At 41.4% G+C, this 16,237-nt stretch overlaps 2 protein-coding genes across 2 annotated transcripts; both read left to right on the top strand.

Annotated features, from left to right (window-relative positions):
- Positions 1–500: 500 nt before the first annotated feature.
- On the top strand, positions 501–5,299 carry rab5if (RAB5 interacting factor). Its single transcript, XM_056733982.1, has 4 exons — positions 501–737; positions 1,751–1,854; positions 1,943–2,072; positions 4,231–5,299. Exons 1-4 carry the CDS (start codon positions 630–632, stop codon positions 4,270–4,272), a joined length of 384 nt encoding a protein of 127 aa, XP_056589960.1. The 5' UTR covers positions 501–629; the 3' UTR covers positions 4,273–5,299.
- A 461-nt stretch (positions 5,300–5,760) lies between these two features.
- Positions 5,761–15,318, top strand: dhx35 (DEAH-box helicase 35). The gene is made up of 21 exons (XM_056733833.1): positions 5,761–5,819; positions 6,054–6,181; positions 7,378–7,470; positions 7,573–7,650; positions 7,757–7,861; positions 8,441–8,502; positions 8,677–8,746; positions 8,824–8,883; positions 9,608–9,720; positions 10,100–10,196; positions 10,346–10,504; positions 10,606–10,816; positions 11,187–11,311; positions 11,716–11,770; positions 11,848–12,038; positions 12,124–12,201; positions 12,676–12,805; positions 12,945–13,026; positions 13,143–13,214; positions 13,289–13,400; positions 14,186–15,318. The coding sequence occupies exons 1-21, from the start codon at positions 5,780–5,782 to the stop codon at positions 14,222–14,224; spliced, it is 2,100 nt and encodes a 699-aa protein (XP_056589811.1). The 5' UTR covers positions 5,761–5,779; the 3' UTR covers positions 14,225–15,318.
- The last annotated feature ends 919 nt before the right edge of the window (positions 15,319–16,237 follow it).

Below are 16,237 nucleotides of genomic sequence, written 5' to 3'. Positions count from 1 at the left end.
ATATCTTTGAGGAAATGTGCTCAGAGGAATAACGCGAATATGTTAATGAGCTGCTTGTTATACTCTGTACAAAATTCATATTTGGTTAGTTTAGTCTATTTATGGATGAGAGAGCGTGGATTTGTATAGACTGACAATTAAACAACATTATAACACATTAACAAAAAAACAAAAAATAAATAAACACAGATTTAACGTTATTTGGTTCTTTTTCACCGTATTTACAGTACTTGTAACTTTATTCATGTTGTTCCAATTTCTTCCATTGTTTCCCTCATCTGTAAGTCGCTTTGGATGAAAGCGTCTGTTAAATGACTAAATGTAAATGTTTACATTTACCATCATTGACTGTCTCGTGTCGCCACTCCCATCACTCACCTGTAGAGGGCCTCATAGCATAACTCCATTACGCGCGAGAGCCGTCCTGCGTTCTCATTGGCTAAGCGTGAAGACGTCGCATTTACTCATTGGATGCGCTGGCAAGGTCATGACTCCTGTGCGCATGCGCAGTTTGAGTGTCCGAGCCGTGTCAATGTGGAGAGAATCTGATCGACTGCAGATCTCACAAATCACACGAAGACGCGATTCAATAAAGCGCTCGTTTCACTGACTTTATACCGACAACAGACATGACGAGCAACCAGAAGCGGAAAGAAGATCTGCACGTGTCGAACGGAGGACTGAAGCAGTCCGCGTGGAGTAAAGCCATCAGCTGTAAAGCAGTGTGGGAAGAGAAGGTCTGACACACACACAGAGACAGAGACACACACACAGAGACACACACACACACACACACACACAGAGACACACGCACACACACACACACAGAGACACACACACACACAGAGACACACACACAGAGACACACACACAGAGACACACACACACACAGAGACACACACACACACACAGAGACACACACACACACAGAGACACACACACAGAGACACACACACACACACACACACACACACAGAGACACACACACAGAGACAGAGACACACACACAGAGACACACACACACACACAGAGACACACACACACACACACAGAGACACACACACACACAGAGACACACACACAGAGACACACACACACACAGAGACACACACACACACACAGAGACACACACACACACACAGAGACACACACACAGAGACACACACACAGAGACACACACACAGAGACACACACACACACACACACACACACACACACAGACACACACACAGAGACACACACACACACACACACACACACACACACACACACAGAGACACACACACACACACACACACACACACACACACAGAGACACACACACACACAGAGACACACACACACACAGAGACACACACACACACACACACAGAGACACACACACAGAGACACACACACAGAGACACACACACAGAGACACACACACAGAGACACACACACAGAGACACACACACAGAGACACACACACAGAGACACACACACAGAGACACACACACACACACAGACACAGACAGACACAAACACACACACACACACACACACGTCTTTAAAGGATTACACTTCAATTAGTCTCTAAAGTAGCTGTTTTGTGGCCCATCACTCAAGAATATCACGTTATCCAGAGTTCCATACAATACTCCTCACATCCACTCGAAAGTATTTACTTACTCAGGGGAGACGTTTATTTTTATAAGATGAACTTTTGTTTGCTTTGGTGATGGATCTCGTGCATTTTTTCACACCTCCACAGGATGAGTTTTTAGACGTCATCTACTGGTTTCGACAAATTATCGCCATCATACTGGGGCTCATATGGGGCGTTGTGCCGCTGAAAGGGTTTCTGGGATTAGCCATGTGAGTTCTTCTGTCCTCCTCATCGACATGATCTCACTCGTTTGAGTCTTCTTGAGTGATGTGTGATCTTCTGTCTGTCTGTCTTCAGATTCTGTGTCATCAACGCTGGAGTTCTGTATGTGTACTTCAGCAGTTTCCAGCAGGTGGATGAGGAGGAGTATGGAGGAACATGGGAGCTCACCAAAGAAGGCTTCATGACATCCTTCGCTTTGTTTCTGGTAAATATCTATTTACAAACAATCAGAATCAGAAGAAGCTTTATGACCGAGTATGTTAACACACGAGCCATTTGAATTGGCGACAGGAGCTTAGTGCAGGAGAAAGTGTTCACACGGTGGAAACTAGAGCTCGACCGATGTGCGATTTTCAATGCCAATGTTGATATTGATTAATAGTTAATAATAATAATGAGTTAATACAGGTCAAGTAGACCGATAACCAATATTTTGAACCTATATATATGTCGGGTGTAAAAATATGTTCAAGATTAACAATAACAAGAGCTCTGACAAAATGTTGCCCCTCAAAACATGGTTACTACACGTTTACTATAGTAACACCATGGAAACAGTAAGGAAATAAACAAACGATAGTTCAATCAACATATTTAATAAAGATTTTTGCGGTTTTGTTGTGACATTGTTTGGGGCTTGCGTGGATCATGTGAAATAAAAAGCTCTGCTCAAGGATGTGATCACACAACAAGCTGATGCGGGAGAACTGCACCTGTCTTTCATACATAGTTAGGGTTAGGGTCATAAATAATCCAAAAATATAAATATTATTGGGATAATTTAAAAGTAGACGCTTCAAGCTTTCCTTAGACATATTCTTTACGTTTCTATGATGAGCAGCCTACTCCCAGACTTTTAATTATGCGTTTCAGAAAGATGCACGCGGGCTGAAAGATCAGCCTGTACATTGTTATTCTTTTACAAAAGCAAAACATTCTGTAGATAAAGAGTGCATGCAAATAAAAGTAGAGCAATCACAGTTTCGAATCATGTATTAGTATTATTTATATGACCAAAAAGGGCATTATAACCTGTCTGTCTGAACATTTACATGTAATAAATTGCGAAAATAACTCAATCTGACACTTGTTGCGAGCAGTTTGAGTGGCGGCTGTGTCCTGTGTGCGCCTGCGTTGCCTGAATGCTCTGACTGAAGATCAAGTACATGATGCTTAAGAACGGTTTGTATTTGTGATTGGCATGAGTTAAAATATGTGCAAATGCCTATTCCGTCAACTGATGCATGATCACTGAAGCAGCTCGAGCTAGCAGAAAATGCTTACAGTGCGAGTAAATCCAATCCTTCCAGTGACTGCAGCCTTCCCCGTTGATTGGCCGGATTAGTGACTCCCAACAAATCAGATGTGCGGTGGGAGGGGATTACTCTAGGAACAGACTACAGTACAGTGTTCAGATGACTCTCATTAAATCATTGGGTGCATCAGAGCCAAATTAGAGCCGATGTCGATAATCGAAAAAATGCTTAATATCAACTTCGATAATCGGTCAGTTCGAACATAATGCAAATATATATTAAGACAGAAAAAAGGAGAATTAAATAAAAACAATAATGCAGTAAATAAAATGAGTGAAAAATATAGACAAAAAACAACACATCATTTTAAAATGAGTGTAAAGATGTGTTATTTACAGGTTTAATCTATTGTTCTCACAATGTACAGTTTCCAGACGCTTTGTGCAAGTGTGAACAAGTGTTTTATAAGGTGATCCAAAAATAATAGTTCCCTTTGGATGGGTTTGTGCCATGGCATAGCCACAGTCAAGAGTAAATCTCACGACTTTGGAAGAAAAATGTAGTGCAGGAATGAAAATCTGGTCGCAGTGATTTGTTTTGCAATTAAAATCTGTTGAACTGAAATATTAACTCTAGTATTAAGAATAGACCGGGATGCTTAAATTCTTGTCAAGATATTGTCACAGTGAAATAAAACCCCAAAAACTTTGTCAAATCATACCGCAAATGAATCAAGTGAAGTGAATACACAGAAAACATGCACTGTATAGACGAAAGTACTGTGACGTCCCCTTCTAATACACGTGTGTCTGTTACAGCATACAATACCATATGAAAGAAATGTGTTTGTGTCTTAGTTCTAAGGGTGTTTTTCCTCTTGTGAAATGACCGCAGCCCTCTGTACATGTCATTGATGGGCATTTGACTCAAAGGTGTTTTATTCTGACCAGTCATTTTCAACGGCTTGTGTGCCCAGATGTATAGAGACATGTGTGAAGCATCAGGAGAACCCATATCAGCGCTCGGTCGGCTGAGATTGCCTGTGGTATTCAGTTTCATACATTTCCAGTCATGTAAACTCAGTGCTGCTTTGTGTTTTGTTGTCAGGTGGTTTGGATAATATTCTACACAGCTCTACACTACGAGTGAGGATGTGCGTTAGACCTGCGAGAGACATTTGATGTAATGTTATACGGAAGGGCCGGAGCGTCAAGGCACTGCTATGTTACCAGCAGCATGGACGAGCCTGGAAGAGCTAGTGCTCAGTGACTACATGTGAAGAACCTTCCTTGACCTAATCTAATCTTGTCCACCGCACTGCCACGGCTGATGGGTTAAAGCTGTTATTTCTGTTAACTTCATTTTATGTTTCACGATAAGCTTCCAACACAAACTGTCTTAATCTGTTTTGACTAGTAATAGTAGTGTGTAATTCTGGACGATTTCATTTTATTCAATCCACTGTGTATTAAAGTACTGTATGCATTTCTTATGTCGTCGTCGATGTAACATACTTCTCAGTATTTTATAGCGTATTCACGGAAATGTGAATGTTCTGTATGCTTGTTATGATTCATAAGACACAACTGAGGCTGTAGAGAGACTATTTTCTGGCTGGAATGTTTTGAAGAATAAAATCAAATTTGGGTATCGTTTGCCCCAAAACGTTCAGCTGACGATCTGCTGACGTGCTGTTTTGAACTCGTGTTTAAAGTTTAGTTTAGGGTTGTATTTTTAACATTAATAAATGCATTAACGCTTCTGTTATGTGCTAAAATCAGCAATGATTTAAAGTGATATTTCACACAAAAATAAAAATTCTGTCTCATTTACTCCCCCTCTTGTCATTCAAACCTGTTTGACTTCCGCAGAACACAAAACAAAATGTGTCCATACAATAGAAGTGAATGGGTGCCAGTATTTTCATAATATCTTTTGTGTTCTTTCGTAAGAGAGAAACTCCTAAATGTGTAAAATGACAGGAGGGGCGGTAATGATGACAGAATTTTCAATTTTGGTTAAAATGTCACTTTAATAATTGCGGTGAACTTGACCACACAAATGTTTTAATGTAAGATAAAACACTCAAATTTAGTGTGTTAATTGCTTTTTTTTGCTCACATTTGACCACTGTAATATTTAAAATAAAATGTAATAAATATTTTTAAAATATTAACACATTTGTTTGTGGTTACATCGGGTTGTTGTGAGTTCCTGCAGAAACCTCATGCTGTCAATTCTCAGATTCTTAAAACCAAAAACCTCACACCATCCTAGTTCCATTATAATTTTCATGTTCTAATGAATACTTGTATCTCCATATTTTGTGATTTTTTTGCCATAAATCATCATCACTATCAGTCCCTTTAATGTTTGTCCCCGTGTTTTGCAAATAACGCAGTATTGATCATTTAATAAGTACAGTGTTTGTTCGCCATTCTCTGAAAATTCAACATAATTGCATGTGTTATGAAGACAATACGGATATACACTTATAAAACACAAGTAATATTGAATAAAGAAAAGAAACTAGGGTTTAAATGATGACGAATGTAACTTATCAATGAAATGATTTAATGAGATGAATGGTCTATGTCGCCCTCTCGCGCTCGAGGTGGAATTTAACGCTCTGGTGACGTCAGTGACGTATAGCATCATGGCGGCGCCCCACTCCACCGTGAAATTCTGGAAGCCCGGTAATATTCACAGATTATCAAACACAAGCGCGATGTTTTATCTGTTGTGTTCTATTGATGCGTTATGCGCAGATAATGTTAGTGTGTGCGCGTGCGCGTGATGCTGCAGTAGCTCAGTAACATCATCAGGATCCATCATGCTTTTATCACAGTAAACGTGTATGAACCTTCAGTTTCCGTTTACAAACTGGCACATGGTGCTGTTATCATTGTTTTGATTGATGGTTTTCACAGGCTCTGATGCTCCTGGTGTGCGCGAGGAGAGGGATCTGTCCACTGAGACCACCGGATCTCCAGTCATCTATAATCCACACACGGCTCTCTCAATAGAGAAACAGAGGCAGAGACTGCCAGTCTTCAAGGTACCACTGACATCTTCACAGCATCACACAATGTTGTGTCTGTATGACTGATGGGGAAATAAAATGAAAAGAAAAATCCCCAAGGCCAAAAAAGAAAGGTTTGCCATGCATGGTTATCTTAAGAACGATTTACTCCACATCTCCTCTGATGTTTGAATAAGGATTTAAACAAGCGAAACTTTTAAGCAACTTCATTCATTATACTACTAGAAATACATCATTTCACTGAATTTATATTTACTTCTAAATCTACTGTAAGTATTGTTCAATCGGTAGTATTGAACCTTTTAAAACCAACTAGACTGAGTAATCAATAAAACAAACATCAATATCTTAAATATAAATGTACAATTGTTTCTATCGATTTTATAATGTATGAAATCTTCTCGGGTAAATCCTGAATATTAGTTACATTTAATGTTGAATATAAACCAGAGCGTAAACCTTGAGAGCACATTGTGTGAGCTCTTCTGTGTGGCTGCCTGCCTGCCGAGGTGTTTTAAATCTAACCCTAACCCATCCCCTGCACTTTACAATCATTTAGAAAAATATCACAAATGACATCATCAGCTCCAGATAGCTGTGAAATGAATGATTTATGATCAAGCTACAGATCAGAGCTCTATCACATGGGCAAAAATTCAATTCAATGCACAGCACCCACCACAGCTGATGCTTATTATTGCTGAATCAACACGTTCTGTGACTCTTATCTTCATAAAAACAGAATGATGACATTTAAAGACATTACTGTACCTAAAGAAACACAGAACTTCAGTGTTTTTTGAAGAATTGTGTGACACAGCGCCCTCAACTAATATTGGCACCATTGATAAATATGAGCAAAGAAGCTGTAAAAAAAATCTACATCGTTTCTTCTTTTGATCTTTTATTGCAAAAATAAACAATATTCCAACATTTCATTAAAGTAAAACAATTTGAAAAATGTTTTTCTCTTATACACCTGGTCACTGTTATTGGCACACTTAGACATTCTTATGAGTAAAATATCTCCCAAATATATTCCCAGTGATATTTACATTTTCTGAGCACACCAAGGTGACAAGAAACATGATGTTGTCCAGTCATCACTTCTTGTTGTACAGGAGAATAAATATAAAGCAACACAAAGAATTGCTCTAAATGCGCCCGTGTCTGTTGTTGATCATAAGTGTTGTTGTTTGTTTTGAACGCAGCACAGAAACAATATTCTCTATCTGGTGGAAAGTTTCCAGACTGTGGTGATTGTCGGAGAAACCGGATGTGGGAAAAGCACACAGATTCCACAGGTTCGTCCACTGTCCTCAGCCAATCAGAGACAAGAGGCAGAAATGCTTCCCATTTTCCCAGAATCCTTCAGTAGAGTAACTCGAGTTGTTTTGTTCTGCTAGTATTTGTTGGAGGCCGGATGGGCGGCAGAAGGGAAGGTGATCGGTGTCACTCAGCCTCGACGTGTGGCGGCTACATCTGTATGTATCTACTCATGTAATCTCTCCTCTGTGAGATCTCTCTGAGACGTGACGCTGACCGTGTGTGAACACGTGTGTGTGTGTGTGTGTGTGTGTGTGTGTGTAGGTGGCTGCTCGTGTAGCAGAAGAGAGAGGGGCATTTCTTGGCCATGAAGTGGGCTACAGCATCAGGTTTGATGACTGCTCTGACCCCCAGGCTACACGGATCAAAGTAGGCATTCACTCACTCACTCACTCACTCACTCACTCACACAACAGTAACACACGCAAACACACACTCACGCATATACACACATACACACACACAAACACACACATTCACATGTACTATCTCCGTGGGGACACTCCAGAGGTGTAATGAGTTGTATACTGTACAAACTGTATATTTGATCCCCTAACCCTAATCCTAAAGATCATAGAAAACTTCTTGTGTTTTTAGATTAAAAAAATATATAGTTTTGTACAATTTGTAACCTGTGGTCACTTTTACTTATTTGCAAGAATGCAGAATTATAACTGCAATCCACTGTTATCATTTATTTTATTTCATGGATCAAGCTGCGCAAACGTCCGTCTGGACAACAAATGATGTGTATATTTACAGACAAACCACATTAATGTTCATCTGTCCAGACACGCAGGCAGTCACTAACAGTGACATACAGAGTTGAGGGAGGTCTGGACTGAATTCCCTCCAAGTCTGGACTTTGTGAAGGACTGGTCTTAGCCAAAGCTCTGTATCTTCGAGTCTTTGTGATTCTTTTCATTCCCGCTTGTTTGTGTTGTTCAGTTTCTGACGGACGGGATGTTGGTTAGGGAGATGATGTCTGACCCTCTGTTAAAGAAATACAGGTAATGCTGCTCCTATAAAATGTATTTCCTCAGCTAGCGACATTCATGTGTCATTAAATCTTATTCACCTTCAATGATTTTAGTTTTTGACTTCATATCATGTTAAACAGCAGTGAACACAGATATCAAAGAGAACGGACGATTGTCATGTCACATGCTTTTGTGGTTCTGCAGTGTGTTAATGTTGGACGAGGCTCACGAGAGAACGCTTTACACCGACATCGCCATCGGCCTTCTGAAGAAGGTGAGAGTTTCTTTCCAGTCATGTATGTCTGTCACATGCGAGCGTGTTCCTGTGATTGAAGGGTTTTTCTTGTACAGATTCAGAAGAAGCGGAGAGACCTGCGTCTGATTGTAGCTTCAGCCACCCTGGATGCCAAGGTAGGTGTGAGCTCTGAAGTTCTTTCTTCTCCCTCTCTGTCTGGAGCAGTAATGGTGATGATTCAAATACATCTGAGGAATGAAAAACTGTATCAAAGCAGCTCATACAACCAATTGATTGATGTGTTTACAGTGCGGATCTTTAAAGAGTACATTACATGAGATCATGTAAATGACATGTCATGCAGTGTGTAATGTTGATGTGTTTGAAGGGAAGCAGTCTGCCAAGTTGTAAATCCGAAGGTGAATGAATAGCAAAGTCATTAAAATAGAAGTCGACTCTGAATCACGCACACGTGTCGTCACTAGTTCGATTCGCCAACTGCCATGGATGTACGTCATAGAGGTGTTAAGATGATTACATTTCTAATGATACGATGCATCGATGCCACACATACAGTATCGATATAAGGTACCTTTATTTTGATCACATCAGACTAGATTAGGGGAAAGGAGGGGATTAGATGGATGAATCACAGAACGAATCATTTGAGAGTCAGTCAAGAGTAAGATCAGAATAACTTCGAAATAACCACGAAATAATTGTGTTTTAACACCATCAATGTCCATAAAATTGTTGTTGGACACTCCAGAAACCAAAGCAGGACCTTAAAAATCCCTAGTTATGTACTCTTTAACGCTGGGCTGACGTCATCTGATGATTTGGTCCTCTTCGTGAGAGTTTTGCGGGGTGTGATGTTTAATGCAGTTATGTATCTGACAGAAATTTCAAGATTTCTTCAACCTAAATGAGACCGGAGACCCAAGCAAAGACACCTGTGGCATTCTGACGGTCGAGGGCCGAACTTTCCCTGTGGATATTTTCTACACCGTCAGGTGAGTGTTTGATATTCAGAGGACATGGACGCCTCACGGGAGGGGGAAAAAGGAAAAGCTTTGCCTGGCCGGACACTAACGCTCCACAGCTTCCGTTACGGTGCCATTGTTTCAACCGTCCTGTGCGCTCACATGATTCACTTTCATGTATTTGTGGAATGGATGTCGTCTCCAGCTCATGTGATTCAGATCAAATGTCCCTCAAACATTCTTAGCTTGAAGCGTCCTGTGAAACGGTGCTGATGTGAAGCTGAAGCACACAGCACTAATCATCATGTTTTTAACCCTCGGCTTGGTCTCTTGGTCAGACAGTGTGCGGCTCTTTCTCTTTGTGTGTCTAGTGGTGAAAACGGCTGATTTTCAAATGTTTTCTCTGCAGTCCCGTGCCGGACTATGTGAAGGCCACTGTGGAAACTGTGCTGAAGATTCATGAGACGGAGGATGATGGTGATGTGTTGGCCTTTCTCACAGGACAGGTATGTGTGTTCACACTAATCATCACCATACGACTGTTGAACATCGTGTAGTAAACCTTCATCCCCTTAACTGTTCATATTGTGTGTTGTCGGGGTATGGGAGCCGTGGGCTTTGTCATTCCCGTCATTGAAACGCTCTGTGTGTGCAGGAGGAGGTGGAGAAGGTGGTGTCCTTGCTCCAGGAACAGGCCCGGACTCTGTCCCGCTACGGCATGAAGAAACATCTGTGTGTGCTGCCTATGTACGCCGGTCTGCTGTATAAAGAACAGATGCGAGTGTTTGAGCGGATGGCCCCTACTGTCAGAAAGGTAAACACCAGTAACAGCACATGGACATGTGCCGAGGAGATCAATGTCATGCTGGTTGATATCAAACGGATGTTGTTTTCATGGAGTCGCTCTGGTTTCAGGTGGTGGTTGCCACTAATATAGCGGAGACGTCCATCACCATTAATGGCGTGGTGTTTGTCATTGACTGTGCTTTTGTGAAGCTGAGAGCGTATAATCCCCGGACAGCCATTGAATCACTGATCGTCACGCCCATCTCTAAAGCCTCCGCCTGTCAGAGGGCCGGAAGAGCCGGACGGAACCGCGCAGGGAAATGTTTCCGTCTCTACACAGGTACTCTGAGGAAGAGCCTCTGACAACTTCTGTTATAGTGGGATGTACTACACAACACAACACAAAACACAACAATTAAACACCTGACACGCAACACAACAACCTCATACACAAAATAACACAACGCAACACAACACAAGACAAACAACACGAAACACAACGACAAGACACAAGACATACGACACAGATACAACAACACGACACAACACAACATCTTAAAGCATAATATCGTGACATTGCACAGTGGTGCTTGTGTAACATTCTGTATAATGAAAGAAGTACATGTCAGTGTTGTGTACTCTGTGTGTTTGTGTGGATGTATTTGAGTTCTCTGTGCTCATGGTGTGTCTCTGAATGTCTGTGTTTACAGAGGAGGATTTCCAGAAGCTACCGGAGTCTACAGTGGCAGAGATGCAGCGCTCCAATCTGGCTCCTGTCATTCTGCAGCTGAAAGCGTTGGGCATCGACAACGTTCTTCGGTTCAGCTTTCTGTCTGTGAGTGCCACCTACTGACAACACACACAGCCACAGGAAAAAACTAAGAGACCATTTGACCTTTCAAGCCTCGAGTAGAGCAAAAGTTTACTTCCATTTTTTCATCTTTGTGGATGTATCTTGAAACCGAGAGCCTGAGCATTTCCCCTTTTCGGTTGTCGATGTATGAAGTAGTGTTTGCAAATGGAAATAAAACATTTGGGAGAAGTGTTGTCAGTCTAATTCACAGAAAAAAAACAAAAATGATGATTTGACATAAGCACGCACCTGTAGACAGAACATTCAGATGAACTGAAGAGTGGTCTCTTCATTTTTTCTCTGTCTGAACACATTTCTGCGTCATTGCTCTTCAAGAGTGATGTGTTTGTCTGAGGTGTTTCTCTAATCTTTGTGATGTTTTTCAGCCTCCGCCGGCTCAGTCTATGGTTCAGGCTCTGGAGCTGCTCTATGCTCTTGGAGGTAGGTGGACACCGCGCTAACCGTTTCTTCATTTCACGTGGATGATGTTGTCAGGCAGTAAGCTCTCCTTCTCTCAGGTCTCGATCAGTACGGGCGTCTCACGGACCCGATGGGCATCCGCATGGCCGAGTTTCCCCTCAGCCCCATGTTCGCCAAGATGCTGCTGGAATCGGGGAACTTCAGCTGCTCCAAAGAGATCGTCACCATTGCGGCCATGATGCAAATTCAAAACATTTTTGTGGTGCCGCACAATCAGAAGAAATCGGCCGTAGGCATTTTCATTCAGAATTAATTTCTACTAACATGCCTTTAATATGTGCTTCACCTGCACCTGCGTCTGTGTGATGTTACAGGCGCGTGAACACAGAAAGTTTGCCGTGGCTGAAGGAGATCATCTCACCATGCTGAATATTTACGAAGCCTTCTTAAAGGTAATGTCCTCATTTAATAATTCATGTACAGATGAATAAGAGGTTTTTTGAAAATGAAGGTCTATTTTTAATTCAGTCCTGCCCTGAGCAAGTTATTTCACTAAAGAAATGTTAACATGAAGTTCACACTAAAGAATAATAACAGAATTTCTCAAAATAGCCCAGTGCAAAAGTTTAGACGCCCCTGATTCTTAATACTTTGTGATGTTTACTTAACAATCAGTGACAGTTTTTATGTTTAGTCACAGTTGTTTAAGGGTTTCTTGTGTGTCATGAGTCATTAGACTTTCCACTGATCTTCAAAACAATCACCCAGGTCCTCCACAATCTTTGCTTTTCTGGATATTTGACTCATGTCCAGCAGTAACTGTGAGATGTTGAGAATCATCCGTTTACATTGAGGTGGTTGTTCTGGAGTCGCACCCCTGACCGTTTAAAACATGTTCATGCATTTGTAATGGCTGTGTTCTGTAGCATCAGAAGAGTTCTCAATGGTGTCAGGATCACTTCCTCAACTACAAGGGTCTCCTGCGTGCCATGACCATACGTGAACAGCTGCGACACCTGCTCAACAAGTTTAAGGTTCCTCGAACGTCCAGTGAAGGTCAGTTGTGATTTCTCTGTCTGTGTGACCCATCAGTATGGGCGAGTCTTACTGTCATGTGAACCGTTGTTTCATCGGTTTGACTCGCTGTCTGTTGGTACGGATCACTTATAGTTTCATTTGTCTCTCGGCTCTCCAGGTGACCCGGATGTGATTCTCAGATGTGTCGTTTCGGGATTTTTTGCGAACGCTGCGCGCATGCATCACTCCGGCTCCTACAGGTCAGTTATCCAGAGCTGGAAACCTTCTGATGTCTCACCCGGCATGTACCAGTATTCTTCTGTTGATGTTGACGCACATACGTGTGTATTTGACTGTGTTTGTTTGTCGTGCGCAGGACTCTACGAGATGACCGAGAGCTGCACATCCATCCTGACTCTGTGCTGTTTGGAGAAACGCCCCCTAAATGGTACATGCTTGATCTGAGTGCTTTTATTCTGTCAAAGAAGTCATCTGGTATTAACAGAACATGACGTGTCTCAGGGTCGTCTTCAATGAGTTGGTTCAGACCAGCAAGTACTACATGAGAGATGTGACGGCGGTGGAGTCCTCCTGGCTGGTGGAGCTGGCTCCTCACTTTTACAAACAGGCCAAGGTATGACACGCTGAACTGATCCTGGACCTGTTCTCACAGTTGTTCTGGAGTGGGGTCATATGACACGGATCAAATCTTTTGTTTCAGATGTAATGTAATGTGTAAACACGATTTAAGGTTGAAAATGCTGTATTTGCATGTTTGTATCTCCTCTTCGCCCAGCCTCTCTGAAAAGCGAGGTGTGCTCTGATTGGCCAGTTCACAAGTGTGTAGTGATTGGTGGAATACTGCATGCGATTGTGATTGTGTATCAGCTCATTAACACGAAGATTCTTAGGTTCTGATAAAACACAAATTTCTGTAAAGAAAACTTGCCTGGATATCCAAAAATAAAGCTTCTATGTGAGAAGGCACACACTTGAATGTGAAGCTAGATGGTTGTTATTGCAGAATGATCAGCGTGATCAGGAGCCGAAGCCAAGTGATAACAATCATGTACACTTATCCCACTTTTGACCTCATAAGGACTTTTTAGATATTCAAAATTGATTGACAAACGCAGACCCTCCCAGAGTTTCCTTTACTTTCAGTTTAAAACACAAGTTGAATCATTTGTAGATCAAGTGTCATGTTATTTATCAGGCATATGTTGTGTCTCATTTAGTCTTTTTTATGTTACACATATATATGACGTATATGACAGAGGAGTTGTGTTAATACGGTACAGAGTGTCTGTATTTTAAGTCAATAGAACTTCATGTTTTACTCCGAGATCAGTTGTGAATCTTGAAACCGAACCTCGGATGTCACATTTCACGCCTGTTTTCCTCTCGTTTGTCTCGTAGCACGGATCTCTGAACAGCAAACGGGCCAAAGTCTTGTGATCGGAGCCGGCCGGAGGAACCCTTAATGAAAGAGAAACACATTTGGAACACTGTGTCACGTTTCTATGTATAAATGTATCATACATTTATGCTCTCATGGCCATTATTACCCTATTTAACAGCTGTTTAGTGACGGTACAGAGCCATGGGAATAACTTGACTGTTTTGTTGTTCTCTATGTGAGGGTGAAAACCGTCTGTTGATGGATTCACGGAAGGAACGCACCAACCCTCATCAATTCTATTAATATCCGATATGACAACAATGATTTCAAACCTTCATCGGAGAAATACTGTGTAGTTCAAACGTAGTGGCCTTTTACCATGATGTGCCGAATACGATGAAGTCCCGGAGCATTACCTGCTGTACATGGAATGTGCCATAAAGCGTGTAGTTACACTGTCAGCATGTGACGATGAAGTGCCATTTTTATATCCCTCCTTAAAAATGAGCCTCATTCTGCACTGTGTCAATTAGGTGTAGTGATTCATTTCATCCTGTCATTTCCTAAGGAAAGATGAGCCATGACTAGTTCTTCACGTATGGTGAGAGTTAATAGCACAGTGAATGACCTTTGCCTCAGGGAGGGGTTTATTTTATAACGTAAAAGTGAACGCAAATCCAAACCTTTGGCTGCGCTTGTGGATGTGGCTTTTGATGGGAGTGCCCAGTCTGGGTCACATGAATGTAATGTTCTTTACACTTGAACGTGGCAGACTTCACTGTCTCGTGTTGGGTGGTTTCTCCTCGGTCAACAGTTTATGATTCACTTCCAAAGAAAAGTGCTTCACATCTATTCACAACGAACCACAGATCTGCTTTTTTATGACCTGCCGAATCTCTTCACTTCAGTATACATGGATGTACAGTATGGATTCAATCCTGTAGATTCAGCTTTGCCCGGTCAAATTAGATGCGTGTGCAACCGGTTTATACAACTCTTGCATGCTTTCGACAATACGTTTTACAGGGAAATCACTTCTTTAGATGTAGAACATGTGCAAAATGTAATCGTACCACAGCTCTGTCTCTGTACTGATGTTTCTCTCTCTAAAGCTCTGGACGGCATATAGTCGAATAAAGCCTTATGTTCATACAAACATGATTGCAGTATTTCATATGCCTTACTTTTTCACATAACATCAAATCTGAAATGGGAGTTTCTCATTTGAAATTGAAAATGAATCTGAAGACAAAAGAATGCTTCTCTCTCCTTCATTATTGACGGGTGGAGGTTTATTAATGAAGGTTCATTTAAACGAAAAACAATGAAATAATTGAAGTATTGAACCTTTGTTTTGTCAACATCTCATGTAAAACACGTTGTGGGAAATTGTGTAAAAATGCCATCAAATTATGTCTCGTTGTATTAGAAACGGTTCAAACTCACTGATATTCACCAGCAGATGTCACTGCTCCTCTTCATGTGGATTATATTACTCAGATTTGATTTTTAAATGTGTTTCTGTTGACGTGCTAGTGTGGGTCCTAATTCATCAGTTGAGCAACCTGCCAACATGAGACGGTCAAACACCAGTCATTTCATTTCATATCCTTCAGTTTGATTGATCAATCAAGACACATGGTTGTGTTCTTCAAAAGTACAAAGTGTTTACTGTGAGACACCTTATATGTGTGTCTGAAAAACCAGTTAGCCACTAGGAAAAGACCCAAGATCACACATTTAGCATTGTGTGATGAAGTCATTTCCTCTAGAAGCACGTGGATGAAACACCAAGATTTGGTTAAAAATTGCAAACCTGTCACAAGTGTTTTAACCAGAAATGATCAGTTCTAGGCTTCCATGTGACTGTCCAGTGTGTTACCCTGTCAAAGTATAAGGTCAACGCAAACACAAAACCAAAACCATGCAAGCCTGATAGTGGCTAATGGAATAAGTGTTGGAGAAGTATGTAAAGGTGCAGTGTGTCATCTTCTGGAGGATCTGTTGACAGAAATGCAACTGACATGACTGTGTAAGGTCTTCATTCACCTCTGAACACACAATGAAGT

The sequence above is a fragment of the Triplophysa dalaica genome, chromosome 20 (assembly GCF_015846415.1).
Source record: "Triplophysa dalaica isolate WHDGS20190420 chromosome 20, ASM1584641v1, whole genome shotgun sequence".
Taxonomy (NCBI): domain Eukaryota; kingdom Metazoa; phylum Chordata; class Actinopteri; order Cypriniformes; family Nemacheilidae; genus Triplophysa; species Triplophysa dalaica.
The sequence above is the reverse complement of the archived record's forward strand: the minus strand, read 5'-3'. Positions and strand labels throughout refer to the sequence as shown.

Coding starts and splice junctions, on each gene's coding strand:
- rab5if (XM_056733982.1), top strand. CDS start 630: ATGACGAGCAACCAGAAGCGGAAAGAAGATCTGCACGTGTCGAACGGA. Junction 738..1,750: donor AAGCAGTGTGGGAAGAGAAG/GTCTGACACACA, acceptor ACACCTCCACAG/GATGAGTTTTTAGACGTCAT. Junction 2,073..4,230: donor CATCCTTCGCTTTGTTTCTG/GTAAATATCTAT, acceptor TTTTGTTGTCAG/GTGGTTTGGATAATATTCTA.
- dhx35 (XM_056733833.1), top strand. CDS start 5,780: ATGGCGGCGCCCCACTCCACCGTGAAATTCTGGAAGCCCG. Junction 7,651..7,756: donor GACGTGTGGCGGCTACATCT/GTATGTATCTAC, acceptor GTGTGTGTGTAG/GTGGCTGCTCGTGTAGCAGA. Junction 13,027..13,142: donor CATCACTCCGGCTCCTACAG/GTCAGTTATCCA, acceptor TGTCGTGCGCAG/GACTCTACGAGATGACCGAG.